At 32.3% G+C, this 18189-nt stretch overlaps 2 protein-coding genes and 1 long non-coding RNA gene across 9 annotated transcripts; 2 read left to right on the forward strand and 1 right to left on the reverse strand.

Moving 5' to 3' along the window:
• The first annotated feature begins 682 nt into the window (after positions 1-682).
• Positions 683-1493, forward strand: LOC107936939 (uncharacterized). Its single transcript, XR_005909171.1, has 2 exons — positions 683-1068; positions 1146-1493. It is a non-coding gene; the product is annotated as an uncharacterized lncRNA (long non-coding RNA).
• Positions 1494-3491: 1998 nt separating this feature from the next.
• On the forward strand, positions 3492-10456 carry LOC107936942 (ubiquitin carboxyl-terminal hydrolase 15). Of its 7 annotated transcripts, none has more exons than XM_041086794.1 (14): positions 3492-3691; positions 5353-5784; positions 5884-6304; positions 6395-6851; positions 6926-7077; positions 7182-7270; positions 7352-7437; positions 7536-7698; positions 7862-7985; positions 8128-8285; positions 8389-8473; positions 8853-9065; positions 9250-9311; positions 9397-10456. In XM_041086794.1, the coding sequence occupies exons 2-14, from the start codon at positions 5498-5500 to the stop codon at positions 10082-10084; spliced, it is 2985 nt and encodes a 994-aa protein (XP_040942728.1). In that variant the 5' UTR covers positions 3492-3691; positions 5353-5497; the 3' UTR covers positions 10085-10456. The 7 variants fall into 7 exon arrangements, with proteins under 7 accessions (XP_040942728.1, XP_040942727.1, XP_040942729.1 ...); XM_041086793.1 differs by having other exon boundaries at positions 5431-5784; XM_041086795.1 differs by having other exon boundaries at positions 5440-5784.
• Positions 10457-10971: 515 nt separating this feature from the next.
• LOC107936943 (heme-binding protein 2) lies at positions 10972-12966 on the reverse strand. The gene is made up of 2 exons (XM_016869729.2): positions 12566-12966; positions 10972-11578 (listed from the first exon to the last, which is right to left on the reverse strand). Exons 1-2 carry the CDS (start codon positions 12817-12819, stop codon positions 11143-11145), a joined length of 690 nt encoding a protein of 229 aa, XP_016725218.1. The 5' UTR covers positions 12820-12966; the 3' UTR covers positions 10972-11142.
• Positions 12967-18189: the final 5223 nt, after the last annotated feature.

An 18189-nucleotide genomic window follows, 5' to 3' on the forward strand; every position in this document is an offset into this window, starting at 1 on the left:
ATAAAAATTTAAAACTAAATTCATCTAATTTCATTTTTAATGATGTCGCCTCTAAGTTTAGATATCAAAGTGAGAAAACTGGTATAGTTTATGGGCAAAATTGTGGTTTAAATCTAAATACTCTAGACTATTAAATGTGTTAAAATTTTAAATTTGAATATAATATATGTATTAAAAATATAATGTTACCAATAAGTATCGGGTGTAGTGATAAGTCACATTATATTCCAAACGAAAGAACGCAAGTTCAAACATTAGAGATGACGTTATTAGAAAGGGCAGTCATGAACTCTAAATATAGATCGTAAAACGGACATGTAAGAAACAAAAAAAAATTATAATATTAATCATGTTTAAATATGTCATAATGTATTAATTGGAGAATATTTGACGCAATATTGGTATAAAAGTCCCATGTATCATTAATGAATAATAGCATGATACTTCATCATTAAATAAAACAAAAAAGTAATGGAAGACTTATAAATAAATACTAAACCCCTAAACTCGAAACATTAAATCCAAGAATTATATTAATATTATTTATAATAGCTATGATTAATGTTCAATTACGTGCCATGTTATTAATCACTCGAAATACTTACATGTTATTCTTAATTATATTGTTTTCATTTTTATTAATGAACCCTTTAATCCCATTTCCATACGTAAAATGGGTTAAATAAATCTCCTTCAGGCTTTGGACCATGAGAGCACCAACAATCACTGGGAGATAGCAATTAAATGGTTTGTTGGAGAGGTTGTATATTGAGCCCTTAAGCTGGCATTATCATGCGAAGACAGTAGGAGACATTGATGTTGACTCTATTAAGACAACATTACTCACGTCGAATTTACCACAAAAACTTGGTGTCCTTGTCTATCGCACCACCTGTCTACGTATATAGATAGCAACCACTGCTAGCTTTGCTTTTATATAAGAAAATCAAAAAGAGATTTGCAAAAACATTGTAAAGAGTTTTAATTTTAAGACAATGGCTAGGGTTCCTTGCAAGCATGTTCTTATTGTTTTCATCTTTCTTTGCTTCATCTCTACAACTCCAATAGGTAAAATTATGACTTCAAACCCTTTAGAATATATGGAGGATTAATTTTGTCCTTAAGTTATGTTTTCATGTTTGCAGCTCGGAGTTTGCCGAGCGAAATGAAGAAGGGTCTCGACGACCGGGTGGTTACGACGGAAAACGAAGGTGGAGCACCGCCTGATGTTGATGAGTTAGAAGCTATGGACTATACCCCAGCAAGAAGGAAGCCTCCTATCCATAACTAAGAAATATTTTTGCAAAATAAGTATATATTCTACCTGTTTAGGACATTTAATTTCTTCATAATCATGTTTCTATATATGTTGGGTGTAAGTAATTAATATTAGTATATAGTTTGAGAAATAAAGCAATAATGAAATCAAGGTCATAGAAAGTGTATATACAAGCATTACCATATATATTGCCCTAGCTAGGGTTTATACATTACCATAAGTTTGCTAGAGTTTACACAAAATGGATCATTTGAATAAAATATTTTACTACATTTATGGATTTTGTATGCATAAATTTGTTTTCAACACCAAAGAATTATGTTGTTTGAGATAAGACAGTAATACTAACTGTTTAAATGGATTTTTTTGAAGTTACAAAACAGGGTTCTTTGAATTCTAGCCACAAGAAAAAGGGTTCATATTATTTATAATAGTTTTAGATACTGTTGAATCATAGATTAAGCTTTTTAAATTCTGTGTAGACAGTGAAATATAGCATTATTTGATTGATGTGATATGGAGTATGTAGTGTGAGCCCTTCTTAAATTATGAAACCTTCTTCTTAAATTATAGAGTATATTTAGTTTATATTTTTGTTTTACGTTACAATATTTAATTTTATCGTTATTATTATTTTTTATACTGATAGCAAATAAATGTATCATCTATTTAAAACCGCTTTTATTTTTTATTTATATTTTTATTTGCTGATAATTATGATGTAATACAAAAGAAAGGATGGCAGTAGACTTTAAGCTTTAAAGAGGGGACTGAGCATTGGCATAATTACAAAGCATACATTGAATGTGCACTTCAAGATCTTCATTATTCTCATTCTCATTCTCATGTACTGTACTGGCTGCCCTTTATCTATTATTTAATTAATATAATTATTTTTCTTTTAGGCATGAAAATTATATTTATTTTTTTGTAAAAAATATTGTTGTAAGGAAAAAAAAAGGGGTCATCTCAGCTATCTCTAGTTTTTAAAAGAAAGAAAATAGAAAAAGAAGAAGACGAGTGATTGAGTGGCAAATCATAAAATCTACTTATTACTCACAAATTCCCTACATGGAATTGTAGGATGCCTATGCTCTATGCCTATGATTTATTCAATTATTATATTATTTATTATTAGATAATAATAAAAAAAAGAAAAAAAAAAGAAAACCCATTTAAATAAAATCATGTGATGTTGTGCTCTTCCCAACAATTATCCTCCACAATTGATCCCATTCCTACACGTGTCCTATAGCAAGATCATTGGGAATCACATCTTACATTTTTTGGAATTTGGTCCACTTCCAAGGTAAAACAAATACATTTTCTTTTATATATTTGATAATAGTGTTTGTTAATTTATTAAGTAAAATTAAAAGATTAATTCTTTAGTCAATTGAATTTTAATTCGATTGATATGAATATTGTTATCAATGTAAGAAGACGTAAGTTCAAATACGTTGAAATATACTATTCTTTTATTTATGGATTGTTTTGAGTATTACATTCAAGTTTTGTCATACTAATTTTTTTTCAGTGATTTTAATGAAAAATAAATAACGAGTTATCTCAAGTTATTATATCTACATATTTTTATTCAAATATTATTATAAATTAAAATTTTATTTATTTTTCAATAAAATAAATAGTGAAGGGCAAATAATTTTGTTTTAAAGAAAATACATAACATGGTTTAAATGAAAAAATAATAATATTTAGTACAATCTTTTTTGTTCCTACATCAACATTTTCCTATTAAAATTAGTATTAACAAGAAAAATAGTGATAACATAAATATAAATGATTTTCCTTAATTTAATTGTTAATTATAAAAATATAAGCAAAAATATAAACTTTTTACTAAAAAATAAAATTACATGGTAATAAAAAAATATTATTTAGATTTGAATTTAAAAAGACTTAACTTGAATAATAATAATAATAATAAATAAAAAAGGCATAGCAAGTACAGTCTAAAACAGCCAATTCAACAAATCCAACGGTTGATAACAAAATCACAGTAATAGCGTCACCACTCCCTATAAACTGTACAAGGTGTGGACCCCACCTCGTGTCCAGTTGATAGCAAATTGCCATGTGCCACGTGTATAAAGTATTAAAAGTACATTGCTTTGGGTCTGAATAGAGAGCAGACAAAATAAAATTTTTATTATTTGCCAAAAAAAAAAATCTTAAAAACTGGAAAACGAAATAATAATGTGAATGCAAAAGAAAGTAACAGAGAGAGAAACTGTTGTCTTTAGACTTACCATCTGAGGAATCAAAGAATCTTTTTCAAGGAAAGGAAAACAAAAAACACAAGTTTTCAAGACCAAAAAAAAAAAAAAACTCTTTGTTGGGTGTTTTTTTTCTTTGGGTTTAGATTTGTTCTTCTACTTGCATGAAAGAGAGGTAAGAAAGATTCAAGCTTTACTCAAACTTTGCTATGATTTCATTAACTTGTAAATTTTTCTTTAGTGCTTATTTTAGCTTTTTGGGTTTTTGAATCTGAGATTGCAGAAATGATGGCTTTCAATGAATTTGCTGTTTTGAGGAAAAATGTTGGGTTTTTTATTTTATTTTTTGGGCAGAAGAATTATTTGTAGTGCTGTACTTATTCTACTAGCTTTGTCCCTAGAAAATGCTGGATTTGCTTTGTGTTATTTTTGCCATTTTGGGTATAAGTGTAGATAAGGACCTGAAAATAGAACTAGTTGCTTGGAAATTGGTTAATTTTGTTTATACTAATTGGTCTTTTTTTTTTTTTCCTTTCAAATGGGAAACATTTGAGTTGATATTCTCTTGGTTTTGTTATTTTAAATAATGTTTAATCTTGTGTGCTTGATTCAAGTAACTCTAGCTAAAATGCTGGTACTTTGGGGTTGTATAAGTTGTTTTTTGTTTTTCAATGAGTTAGCTTGTTGTGTCTGAAACTATTGCTGAAATGTATGGTGCATTGCAGAAGTGAGATGCTGTAAGTAGTTCATTTTGTGAGGGGAATGATCGAATAATGATTTCAAACTAATTAATTGGTCCTTTAGGAAACTCTCTATTAAAAAGATGGTTTCGGCTCCTCCCATGTTGCTCATTTGGGAAGCAAAGTACGGAAAGTTTATCAGTTTATGTTATTTGTCTAGCAGAACTGCTAATGTCGCAATGAATCCTCTGTAAGAGAAACCATATGGTCATAGACTCGTAATCAGTGCACTAAAGCTGGCTGAAGCATGCCTTAGTTGCTACATTAAGTACCTGGTAGTGGTGGAGCAACTTTTGTAAACCTGTTAAAGAGAAACCCTTAAAGCATTGTCAAGTTAGAGTAAAGTTCCTCTATGGTATCTGAAGTGAAATCTGATTGTAAAGGTCATGCATTTTCATGTTTGTTCATAGCCAAAGCTAGCATCTTGTCACTTTTCCTGACACTTTTTTGTCGTCTGATATTGATATATATTATATATATATTTGTTCACTTTAAGTTTTCTTGTTTTTGGTTTGGTAGGCAGAAGAATAAACTAAGCAAAGTTTTTCCTCAACTTGAGTTGTCCTCTGAGGACCAGACCTCTCCCCCTAATCCCCCCTTTCCCGGTACTATAGCTGGGTTTCATTGTATTGTGAACAGGAGGATTTCAATGCCGACTGGAAATCACATGCTGTGTTTTCCATCTTGAGAAATTGTTATTGTAGGATGGGTGCTTAGAGCTGAAATTGCTTTGCTGATATCCAAGCTCAGGGAATTTCTGTCTGTGATTTTTTTTGTAGAAAGTTCTTTGCTCAAGTTTATCCAAGGACTTGAGTTAATATTTTCATTGCTACACATATGAACGGTAGCATCTCCTTTATACTTATGTGCACGTTTATAGTGCAATTCACTTTTTCTTGTGAATGTTTGGTTGAACTTTTTATTGTATTGTACTTAAAGTCTGGAATCTACTTTTCTGCTTCGATGCAACTTGTTGATGCAATATACAAAGTAGAATGCCAAGCAACTCTCTTTATACTTATGTGCACGTTTATAGTGCAATTCTTTCTTTAGCAGCCCTATGCGTGACTTAAATGAGTCAAAGAAATATTTACAGGGTTTAAGTGGCAGTATATGGTTTTCGTGTTGTCATTTTGCTACTGGTGTGGAAGTTGATTTCAATGGACTTATATAGTTTTTGTAGAATGTCTTCTGGATGGTAAATTCGGGCCCAAATTGGACATGAGAATGCTTGTGGGAACATGCTTGAGCCAAGAGAAGCTGATATACCTGCATTGTTTCTAGTCTTGGTGGTGCTTCCTCTGGTTACATATTTCTTGCTTGGGAAATGGAGTGAGGTTTCAAAGAAACGAGAGAAGGTAAGTTTACTTGCTCATCTTGCCGCTGAAGAAGCTCTTAGAGCAGAAACAATGGCTGCTGCCAGTGTTATTCCAGTTGTTTCTGTTCCGAAGAAGGGATTGCATGTGTGCGCTAGGTGCTTTGGTCCATCTACAACTCGCTGCTCGAGATGCAAGTCTGTTAGATATTGGTATAATATATCCCTTAGCAGCTGTAATGCATCGTTTTTCCCATATATTTCACCTTTCCGCATGATGTTTCTTACACTAAAACCGTTGAATTTATGCAGTTCTGGGAGGTGCCAGATTATTCATTGGAGGCAAGTTCATAAGGAAGAATGCCTGCAGTTGGAGAGTGGAAGTGTTGCCTCATTTGAAGAATCTGTGCTACACAGTGACAACATGAATTCACAGTTCTTAGAGTACATTAATAAGCAGGCTGCCAAGGAAAAGGCATCTTCAGATAATATAAATCATTGTCCCACAACCACCGGTTTATTTGCTAACGGGGATTGTTCTACTATTGATACCTCTCAAGGCTGTGCACCAGAGAGAAGTGCTGAGAAAAGAGTTTCTCGTAAATCCAACGGAGAAGTGCTAAGAAGAGAGGATGTAGCTATAGTTGATTCTTGTGAGGAGACCTTGAGAACTAGAGCAACTAGTTTGCCAATTAATAGTATTTCTTCTAAAGAAGCTTTTAGAAGGCATAAGGTTCTTATCTTAAGTTTTATTTATATAGAATGTCTTTAACTTTTATTTAATCACATAGTTTCTGATAATTGCATCAAACTATTGCTGCAGTCAAGAACTAATGGCTTTGTTGTATCCGAAGATGGAATGTTAAAACAGCAGAATGCCAATGGCTCTAACATGCTTATTCATGGACAAAATGTAAGTACCGCCATGCATGACGGTCATAAACATCAAAGCCAACGTGGCAACATGTCTGAACCAAAAAGCAACTGTGAATTTGCTGGCCCACCGTATTCTGCAAAAGGTGGGACAAGTGCACACGAAGCTGAAAATGCCTTTGTCTGGAGCTCTGAGAATATAGTCAATGGGGAAAATGCTTACAGTGGTAAATCAGTAGAATTAGAATGTTCTGGGATGGCAACAGCAAAAGAATGCACGAAAAGTAGAAGTTCATTGCAGTCTCTAGGGCCCAAAATCTCTAAATCACCTAAATCAACAGTGAAAGTGTCTGGGGAACGATTGCATCCTGAAATGGAGAGAAAAGGACAAATTCCTGATGAATTAAGTAAGTTCTCAATTTCTTTCTTGATATTTTAGCCATGGTTTTTGTAGTTAATATATTCTACAATTTTCATGCAAAAATTTCTGGAATGACAGATGACATACCAGCACCAGGAATCAATGGAGCTGGTAACACTGGCACTATGGAGATGATGGGTTTGAGGAAGTCATCAAAGCTTGCTAGGCAGGATTTTCCTGCACTCTATGGCAATAGACATAAGAAGATAAAGGTGAGTCCCATTGCACCCCGTCTGTTTTGAGTTAAATTATTTCATAGGGCTCTTGAATTGTGAATGAAAGAGTCTGACTATGATCTATTATCCTATTGTCTCAGATGCTGTTTCCTTATGAAGAATTTGTAAATTTCTTCCGGTGTGAAGTCTTTGACTTATCACCAAGGGGCCTTCTAAATTGTGGGAACAGGTGTCGCTGTTGTTACTCTTATTGTAAAGAAAGTAGTAGGAGCTTATGTTTTATGCACTGATTATAATTCTCATTTTGCAGTTGCTATGCAAATGCTGTTCTGCAATGTTTAACCTGCACAAAGCCTCTAAGCATCTATTTGCTACATGGATCCCATTCAAGAACCTGTACTTGCTTTTATGTGGTTCACTTGTTTGTTTCTTGTATATAATAATAATATCACTGTTCAATCACATACATAGCTTACTTTTGTATTTCATTATAGGTTACAGGAAAGATCGCTGTCTTATGTGTGAGCTTGAACAACATGTTATGTTGTTAAGAGAGTGTGGTGGCCCCTTGTCACCAAGTAGGATCCTTTCACACATTCGAACTATTAATTGCCAAATGGGCGATGGAAGTCAGGAAGATGCACATGAGTTCTTGAGGTCTATAGAATTCACTAGCCAATATCCCCCAGCACCCTTCATTTTCCCTCATTTATGTGTCTAGATTTGTTAGTTTCAGTTTAAATTATGACGCTTTTACTTACTGCAAGAATGGAAATTTCATCACCTTGCCTCTTTGAGAGTTCAATTTTGTCTTTTTCAGACTCTTAGTTGCTTCTATGCAATCTATATGCTTGGAGAGATTAGGTGGGGAACAAAAGGTTGACCCCAGGTTGCAAGAGACAACATTTATTCAACATACTTTTGGAGGGCGCCTTTGGTCAAAGGTGTTTATCACTATTTTACATTGTTTTACTTTTAAGTCATCTCACAAAATATTTTTACGGTGCTCCATTTTACCTTTCCTTGATTCATATATATATATATGTTTACTTTTTTGTTGCCTATATTGAACATCCATGTAACCAGGTAAAGTGTTTACGATGTTCTCACGAGTCAGAAAGATATGAAAATATTATGGATCTTACTTTGGAGATATATGGTTGGGTTGAGTCACTGGAAGATGCATTGACTCAGTTTACAACACCCGAAGATTTAGATGGAGAAAACATGTACAGATGTGGAAGGTGTGAAACCTTGTTTCAGTGTGTTATCATATTATTATTTTATTAGAATTATTAACTAACTTGATTAAACTTGTTTACTGACTGCAAATATTTTTGTTGAAAGGTGTGCTGGTTATGCACGGGCTAGGAAGCAGTTGCGCATACACGAGGCTCCTAATATCCTGACAATTGTCTTAAAGAGGTTTCAGGTATCACGCTGCTCTACATTGTACCGTCTTCTGCTAATGTCATGTCATAAATGGAACAGCATATCTCAGGACTTGCTGTTTTGGTCTTTAGACAATTAGGTTCGAGCAACTTATATATACACTCCATTAAACAGAAGTCAAATTGGGCTCAACTTTGATGATCGGCATCATATTTATGTCCTTTTGTAAACATATCAAAATCTAAATTTGGTTAGTCTAATGAGGTGCTTTATTCATGAAACAATTTAGCCATAATAGGTTTCTGCATCAAGCTGTTCATCTTGCATTCCTTTCTGCGTATCTATTTTGAAGTATTTTGATTTTTGGTGTATTAACTATTTTATGTGACCATTTCTTGACGTGGCTGTAACTTAATCAGGAGGGAAAATATGGGAAAATAAACAAGTGTATCACTTTTCCTGACATGTTGGATATGGTTCCTTTTATGACTGGAACGGGTGACATTCCTCCGCTTTACATGCTTTATGCTGTTGTGGTGCATTTGGATACACTGAATGCATCTTTTTCAGGACATTACGTGTCATATGTAAAAGATTTGCGAGGTAACTGGTTCAGGATAGATGATACTGAGGTAAAGTCAGCTTCTTCCCCCCCCCCCCAAAAAAAAAAAAAAAGAATTCTTTGCTTCAGTGAAAGGTTATTGATTGTTTTACTAATTTGAAAATTCGCTCATTGAAAATATTTAATGACTGTTTTTTCTTTAGATTTTATCTTTTTCAATGGGAATGAAACAAGGTTTTGGTTCCCTCTTTCAGGTACATCCAGTCTCAATGAGCCAAGTGATGTCCGAGGATGCATACATCTTATTTTACATGAGGTAGATACTTATTATTTCTATTGTACCTGCGAAATACTGTATTCCTTTCCTGTTTCTAGCTCTGAAAGTGTGTGATTCATTCAAGGTCATACCCTCGTCCTCAAAGAGCAGTATCTGAAAAGATCAAGCAAGTTCCTGCTAGGCACCTCACATCGAAAATGGAGAAGCCTACACGACCAGCACAAAGCAAATCCGGCAGCCATTCTGTTGGCCCCAAGCTTTACCCAGATTCCAGGTCCGGAACTGCTGCAGGCTATATCAACCGTGACTCTAATGGCATTCTTAGGCAGAGTGCAAATAGTAACATTCACCGAGTGGTAGAGATGTATGCTGAGCCATCCAACATGGAGTTCTCTGATGCTACGTCAAGTGATTGGTCCCTTTTTACAAGCTCAGATGAAGCTTCTTTTACAACAGAGAGTACTCGAGACTCTTTCAGTACTGTTGATTATACTGATACAAGCAATGGTGGAGATCCTTTCTCAATCTTCAATAACTTGTATACCCCAGAATCATCCTCTTGCAACACAGTTTCGTGCAGTATGTTTTCAACTAGTAGACCCCATACGAGGTACATCTTAGAGGAGAAGGGTTATGTTCTGGGTTCCTACTCTTCGGCACAACTTGTGAACCAAGACCAAGTAAACTTCAACCAGGTCTGTGATTCTTTGACCGATTTTTCTTTAGATACCGAACAAGGCATGTTTGTAAAATATGGGAGTAACCTGAAAAATGCTTTCAATAGAACTTCTTCAGCTCATTGTGAATGGTAGTTCATGGAATATCCAACTGATTGAATAGTGACTTAGCCAAGTCTTGCCTCAATTTTTGGTTTTTCAATGGCTTTGTTGATTGAGGCATGTGGATCATATGAAAGAACCCCAAATGAAAAGGATTATTTCATATTTTCTGAAAAAAGGTTTTTTTTGAAAGATAGTATAGTGTAAGCATTTCTCTTGATTAGCTAATGGCACAAGCAAAAAGATTATGGACCTGGTACATTGTTTGCCAGCAATATCATATTTACTGTCTTTTGGCATAATTTACCTTAATTGTAAATCAAGCAACTTTTTTAATTATTAATTTTTTTTACCCTTGTATCATATGTACTTACTTTCTATACATTTTACATTTCGTCCATTAAATTTGGATTTTGCCTGTTTCAAGAATGCTGTCAAATGGTTCCCGTTGTTGGAAATTTATTTTTCTGGATTTCTGCAACTGACAGGTGAAAGTTTGGTCAAATTCTGCTATTAGATGTGTGTAAGTTATGGATTTAGTATCTATACTTTAAATCTATTAATTGCTTTTTTGTAACATGTGAAAATAACAAACAGATATAGCATTACATATGTGATCATATATTTGTCACATCAATTTTTGAAAATAGCAAAATTTAATAGAACTGAAATTTTAAAAGCATATGGACTGAAATGACCAAATTAAAGAAGTACTAAATCCACAACTCATTTACAGTACAAGTAGTAATAGCATAAATTAACCTAAAAGTTTTCTCAAGATTTTGCAGATGCAGTAACCCTGCAATTTTCATTTACTTGCTCCATTGTTGTTATACTTGACTACATTAGACACCACAAAAATGTAAAAAAAAAACAAATGCAACACGATATTAAAAAAAAACGTAAATACAACTCGAATATACGAGATTTAAATCCAAAACCATTTATTTTTTTCCATGGTACATGTTTGGTATGGAATTCTTCGCCCTCATTTTCTCATCTTAGACAAAGTTCAGAGATCCAAAACTTACATTGTAATTTTCAGTACACTGTAACTTGTAGTTCAAGGAAGCTAGCTGAGTTATTTCACCTTAAACTGGCAATAACTCATCTTCCAAATCAGCCAACATCCAAATCTCATTAACTCTACCACTAAATTCAAATGGAGAGTTATACTGAGCAACCAGATAAACCGAAGTGGTTTCTTCTTTCTGAGACTTCTTGATTGCAGGAGACCAAACAGTGTCCGCAAGACTGGCTTCCAAAGCAGCAGCTTCCACTCCGACGTTATAGTCTGTGACAAATCCACTGAATTGCCTTACTGCTAAATATGTTGATTTCCATTTTTGGATATGGAGGCCTTCAGCTGGTGGCGGATTTGCCTGGTTCACCTTTGGAAGGTAAAAGCTAATCCTAAATGATGACTCGCAGAAGGGTCCATCGCTTGGTAAAACTTCAGTGATGACTGGAGCTGTCATCTCTATTTGTTGCTTGTATTTGTTCTTCCCTTGAATGTAGTCAAATAGCCTATGACCACAGTAGGAACCATGAACTTTCAGTGATTTTTAGTATAGCTGGCTTTTGAGAAATATTGGATGTGTTGAAACTTTGAAGCAAGAAAAACAAATTTAACAACAGATGATTATAAAAATATGCTATACTTAAACACCAATACACATCAAATCTAAGTTTTCTTTGAAATTTTCATATGAATTTATCATTTATAACTAACAACTTGTGAACTCAACTACTTTGATCAAATTAAGGAAGGGTTCATCCAATTGAGGAACTATCTTTATTTCTTAAATGCTTTATCATACGGATCATCACCAAATCACATCAGAATCTACTTACAGGCTCTTCCTGTCACATCCTAGTACATACGCTAAAATTCTCAATATTCTATCACTAACTCTCCATGATATCATCAAGTCGTGTCCTATCAAATCCTAATAAAACATTACATGACCTTTGACCAATCCTATACAGTAAGACATCTGTTCAAGAGCACTGACATCAAACTCTTCATTTATATAGGCTCTCTCCATCACTCGAAAGATTCCAAAACTCTTAGGTACCAATGCTTTGTAAAAGTACACTCAACCTTCCATTTTCTCCAAAATCACCTCTAGTGGTTCTATGTGTTCAGCGCCTCTAAGCCACTCCTTGTATCAACAATTTCAAAAATGGTTCATGGTTTTATTTTAGTCAAATTTTGTAATTAATCAAAGTAAACTGTATATTTTTTGAATTGGCCAATTTTAGTCCTTATATTTTTAAATTTAAGACCAAATTAACATACAATAACTAAATCCACAGTTTACTCGTAGTATAGGCATTTTCCATCTATTTTTTTACCCTTATCTCAACTTACTGGTCTCATCCTCCTATTCACGAAATCCAAATATGGCATGTATGATTATACTATACACTAAATAAGTGTAAGAACAGTAAAAATAATCTTAAATTACGAATAAAAAAGTTAATTAACTGAGAGACGATGCTAAAACTTACTGAAGAAAACCAGTCCTGGTGGCCTCAACGAGAGAAATATCCTGAATTGGTGAAGTAGTCACCCAGATGGTGGAATTGTATCTACGAATCTCATAGCCATTGCCGACTTCAATCAAATCGAAACTTGGGCATTCAATCCGATTACATGTAGGTGGAAATATCCCAACATCGTTCTTGCTGGTTTCCGGCCAGAAACCAATGTTTGAGAGCAGACTCAAAAGAAGTGATAGCTTGAATGGGATAAAAGCAGCCATTAATGGAGTTTGTTATCAAGTGAACTTGAGCTTAAAAGAAGTGATTTTTAAAGGGAAAATGGGTTCCTTTATTGACCACACATTTACAAGGTTGTAAATTTGGTGATAAAGTGGAAGATTTGAGAAGTTCAGCTACCATCCACATATGAAAATTTAAAACTACACGTGGATAATTTATAATTAGGTTAAATTTTTTCTTTAAGTCTCTATATTTTTATATATTTAAAATTTAGTTCTTTTATCTTTTATTTTCAAAGGGTTTAAGCGGTTTGATTTCTAAAATTATTTTTTACTTTTTGAAAATTGAAAAATACGTTTGATAAATAGAAATAAATACTTAATTTTTTTATTTTTCAATAAAACGAAAACATGAATTTATTTCTACTTTTCTATAATACAAACATGAGAAACAAAATAAAAAATTTACATTTATATGAATTCAAACTAAGGGTATCGAATTTAATATATATTTGAAAAATTGTTTAAAAAAATATTTTTGAGAGGTTTGAACTAAAATAATTTAGTTAAAATTAAAAACTCTTATTTTCATATTTTCAATTTTATAAAATATTTTTAGTAAAAACAAATAATAACTTATTTTCACATATTTTCATTTTTCAAGAATCATTTGTAAAATGTTCAACCGAATTATGCTTTCTTCGATGTTTTTCTTTTCTAAGAAAAAGAAAACGAAATCTATAGTATGATATTAATATGAGTTATATTTACTTAAATTCATTAGTCCCAAAAATGAAAATCAAATTTTGAGGAAGTAAAATTTCACACTATTTTTAATTTAATTTTTTATATTTAAAGTCAGAATTATCATAAAATATCAACTAGTAGTCAAATTTATCACAAAATAATACTCTCATGTTGACCCGAATTATAATGATCATTGAATTATTTGTAAGTTTTCATTTAAGCCATTGAACTATTTGATAATTCTAAGTTACTGGGTTGTTAAGTTTTTTTTTTTTAAAGTTTGACTAATGAGCTCCAAGTGACGATTCGACAATTGACATGATTGATTAGTACCCATTAACGAGTAAAAGAACATACCTTAATCCAAGTCGATTTGATGATTACTGTCGGAGATTGGAGAAGAAAACCTTTTGAATTTTGATTAGCAAATTTGTAATGTTCAAAGTTGTTTCATAAAAAAAACACTGAACTGTAGAAGAGAAAGGGAATAAGAGCTTTTGATCAGTGCAATCTATGCAAACAAAAAAGGCCATGCAACAACAATTTTAAATGAAATCTTTCTAATAATTTAGTAACCATTTTATAACTTTTTAAATTTTAGAGACCAAAACGTAAACTTACTAATAATATATGTATAGGTTTTTGAGTCCCATCATATACGATAATTTTAGTCCAACTAGTTGGCTTTAGTCTAGACGGTATCAATTACTTAGACAATTTATTTGTAATACTTGTGATTATTTGGACATGTTATATTTATATTTTATAGTTAAGTTTAAATAAAAATAATTTATTAAATATTAAATAGTAATTCGGATATTACTAAATATTTCTATACTTTTTTATTTTATGATTTGTCTTGTGGAAATTCAATAACAATATGTAAAAATAATTTTCGATTAATTCAATAACAATATATGGAGAGAAGGAAAACTCGACGAAGAAATCAAGAATATGATGCAATACTTACAAAAAAAAATTTGATTCAGTCAACAGCTAAAAACAAAGTATCCACTAATTATTTTATAATTAGGTCTGAATATATATATATGGGTAAATTACAAAAATAATCATTTTTGTTTACCTCAGATTATATTTTAGTCACTTACATTATCGTTTTGTTACGAAGTGGTTACTCACTGTTAAGCCCCATTAATTTCCTAACAGCGATTCTACGTGGCAGTCAAAATAGATTTTAAATGCCAACTTGGATGCCTTACGTGGCAGTCCAAATTAAATTTATTTAATTCAAAACCTATTTTCATCCCAATAACTATACATCTAAGTTTACATTTAAAACCGATTTGAATTGCCATGTAAGACTGCTGTTAAGGAGATAACATAGTTTAATGGTAGAGTGACCACTTCGTAATAACACGAGAATGTAAGTAATCACTAAAACATAACATTTCAAACATAAGTGACTAAAATATAATTTGAGGTCCTATATTTTATGAGATGGTTTTGAACTTTATTATTATATTTTTAGAACTTTCTTTTTGTTGGGGCTTTTAAATGATGATGTTAGCCGCACATCAAAACTGGTTCAATTGGTGTAAACTTCCTTGAAAGTTCTATTAAAATAGTTCTTTAATTAATTAAATGTGTCTGTTTCTAACATATTAAATTAATCAGTTCCTTCATTTGTCTTTAATCTTAATCAATTTCTAGTTCTTATATATTTGTTTTACCAAGACGGATATATTATTTCACACAAGACAACAAATTTATGGAAAAACAATCGTTTAATTCATTGGTACTTCAAATATTATTTTTTATTTATTTTATACCAAAATGTAATATCTCTTTTTTGTTCTTTTGTTTTCCTTTTTAATGTATGGTAATCCCAATGGTGTTCGGAAATTTCCCTCTTAAATCGAGACGCTGGCGATTATTCTAATTTTTGACCTTCATGGTCAGCTTGCTCGACCTTATGGGATTGTAAAAGTTCTTTCATCAATCAAAACCAACACTTATAGAACTGGATTGGTTAGTCGGACTGGGAACCAATCAAGATACGGGTCTAGGTTAGGGGTTGAACCGATCCACAACCCAATATAGATCAATGTAATCGAGCTAAAAAGCGGTTGAACAGATTTTCTCTATTTTCTAAATATTTTTTTATTTTTAATATTTTATTTGATTGAACTAGACGAATCAATCAAACCTGGAATTAGTGGCCTGACCAGTTCAACAATCAATTTAGTTTTGAAAACCTTGACCAAAATCATGAAACCCAGAATACTCACAGAAGAAGCTTAAGATGAGAGGAATGAAAAAATTATTGTAAAAAGAAAGAATGTATCTATCTATATAAAGAGAATAATATTTTTTATCTTCTTTTTTTCGCACGATAATTTTTAATTGAGTATTTCTCTTTTTAAAAAGACTTAACAATTTGACTAACTGTTGTACTAATAAAAATAAAGATAATAAATTGGAAAAAAAGGTAGGTTAAGCAACATTTGTGATAAAAAAATTTAGATACCAAAATAAGAAGAAAAAAAGCATAGTTTAAGTACCAATTTGTACGCTAAGTGTTTTTTTAAAAATAGACTTAACTATTTAACTAATGGAGGCATCAATTTGAGAAAAAAAATAGTTTAGTTATCACTTATAACAAAAAAAAAATATTAGGTACCAAATGAAAAAACTTGTGTAGTTTATATACCAATTTATGGGTTAAAGTAAAACAAATTAATATAATCATGGTCTGAAATTAAAAAATAAATCTTAGCATGTAGAGTTACCCAGTAGTTTCATTGTGAAATACGAAGGTTTTGATAAGCCCAAGAATCCCAAAGCTTCTAAAAATATATAAATGATTGATTAACTTTGCATTTAATCTTTGTACACCAAATTGGGTAATTGGGTTGAAGATGCAGTGGGTTATGATTCTCATCATTGTTATCATAGTCGTTATTGTGTTTGGGTCATTAATCGCATTTGAACGTGCAATTAAGACAAGTGATGAGCAGAAGGAAGATGGTGTCGAAGAAGAGGAACCTGGAGACGCCATTCAAGGTCTTAGCGAAGCAGTTGAAGTTTTGGAAGAAGCCGTCAAAGATATTGCTGAAGACAGTGATGATTTTGATGGTGACCAAATAGATGTTGGCGTGGAGATCTGTTGTAGTATATTTTGTTCATGATATTTGGCTATTTATGTATTATGTGTAGATGAAGATGAAGATGTTTGTTTCATATAGAAGTTGGTTTGTTGTCAGGAGGCACCTTTAAAGTTTTTCAATCAAATGGTAAATTTATATATTAGGTCCTTAAATATTTTAGGTCATGATCACATTTTAGTTTGGTGCCGTCGAATGACCAGGCGACACCCATAATTTAAAAAAAAAAAACCTAATGTGACCGATGGCTGGGAAGAGAGGTGCCGCCGATTGGTTAGGCGGCACCGATATTTTACTATAACTCCTACCTAGATTTGTAAATATTACTATCTCTATCCCATTTCAATATTTATTTAATTATTTTATATTAGGGTAAATTACACCAACAGTCACTCAACTTTGATGCAACTAACAAAGCAATCACTCTGATTTCAATTTAGTCACTGAACTTTTAAAAAATAACAAATCAGTCTTACTAATCATTTTCCATTATAGACGTAACAGAAAAGTGACCTGAAATTTAACCGGCCACCATGTTATTTTGAACCCAAAATATATATAATGGTAAATTACACCAATAATCACTCAACTTTGATCGCAATGACAAAATAGTCACTCAACTTTCAAAAAATAACAATTCAGTCCTACTAACTTTCAAAAACCAGACGTTTAAAAAGAAGAACAAATAAAACCCTTGAATGAATTCTTCTTTTCCAGGAAGAAAGCTAAGAACCATGGCTTCCTCATTTTCATTACCCCAAAATACCCTTTTCGATATCCTTTCTAGTTTACCCCTTTGGTCAATGACCTGATTCAAATCCCTTTCCAAGGATTGGGCTTACCTCACCTCGACCACAACTTTCGTTGCCAACCATCTCTGCTACTCTTCTTTTGATCCATCTCTCATCCTCCTTTGCTAAAATATCTAGTACAATTTCGACTTTGGAACCTTTCTAATCATTAAACCAAACTAGAATTTAATTTGTCGACATTTGATTGCCCTTTTGGAGTAACCGCTTCCTTTGTTCTCGAAATCATGGGTTCAATCAATTGTTTGGTTTGTCTAGATGTTCCTCTTGTTTTACTTCTGATTTTGTTTTATGCAACTTGATAATGTTGGCAATGGAGTTAGTGTTGTTTAACTTAATTGGTGACCCTTTTGTTTATATCATCATATCCCATGAAGATCTTGACAAATCCAAGTCATTTTGGTTCTTGAATCACTTGAATGTTTCTTTGGAGGATTTTTTCCTCGCCAGTTTGGTTGTGGGTATTGATAGTTTGACCCAAAATTGTCTTTAATCCCATTTCAATCTGGTCACTTCAGCTAGTTTACTGGCTGCATCACCTACCCTATTAGGTTTGTAGTTGAAAATGTTAATGAGTGACTGATTTGTAACTTTTTGATAATGATGTTAATAGGTGACAGATTTGTCACTTTTCAATAACATTAGTGACTGATTTGTTAATTTTTGAAAGTTGAGTGACTGAATTGAAACTTTACCTTGTTCAATGTGGCAAGTTAACTAGCCATGTCAGT

This window comes from Gossypium hirsutum, chromosome D01, assembly GCF_007990345.1.
Source record: "Gossypium hirsutum isolate 1008001.06 chromosome D01, Gossypium_hirsutum_v2.1, whole genome shotgun sequence".
Lineage (NCBI taxonomy): Eukaryota > Viridiplantae > Streptophyta > Magnoliopsida > Malvales > Malvaceae > Gossypium > Gossypium hirsutum.

Bases quoted from the DNA above. Each gene is read 5' to 3' on its own strand.
- LOC107936943 (XM_016869729.2), bottom strand. From the start codon at position 12,819: ATGGCTGCTTTTATCCCATTCAAGCTATCACTTCTTTTGAGTCTGCTC. The intron at 11,579-12,565 runs GTAAGTTTTAGC...CTGTGGTCATAG, and splicing joins ACCAGGACTGGTTTTCTTCA to GCTATTTGACTACATTCAAG.
- LOC107936942 (XM_041086794.1), top strand. From the start codon at position 5,498: ATGCTTGAGCCAAGAGAAGCTGATATACCTGCATTGTTTCTAGTCTTG. The intron at 6,852-6,925 runs GTAAGTTCTCAA...ATTTTCATGCAA, and splicing joins ACAAATTCCTGATGAATTAA to AAATTTCTGGAATGACAGAT. The intron at 7,699-7,861 runs GTCTATAGAATT...TGTCTTTTTCAG, and splicing joins GATGCACATGAGTTCTTGAG to ACTCTTAGTTGCTTCTATGC.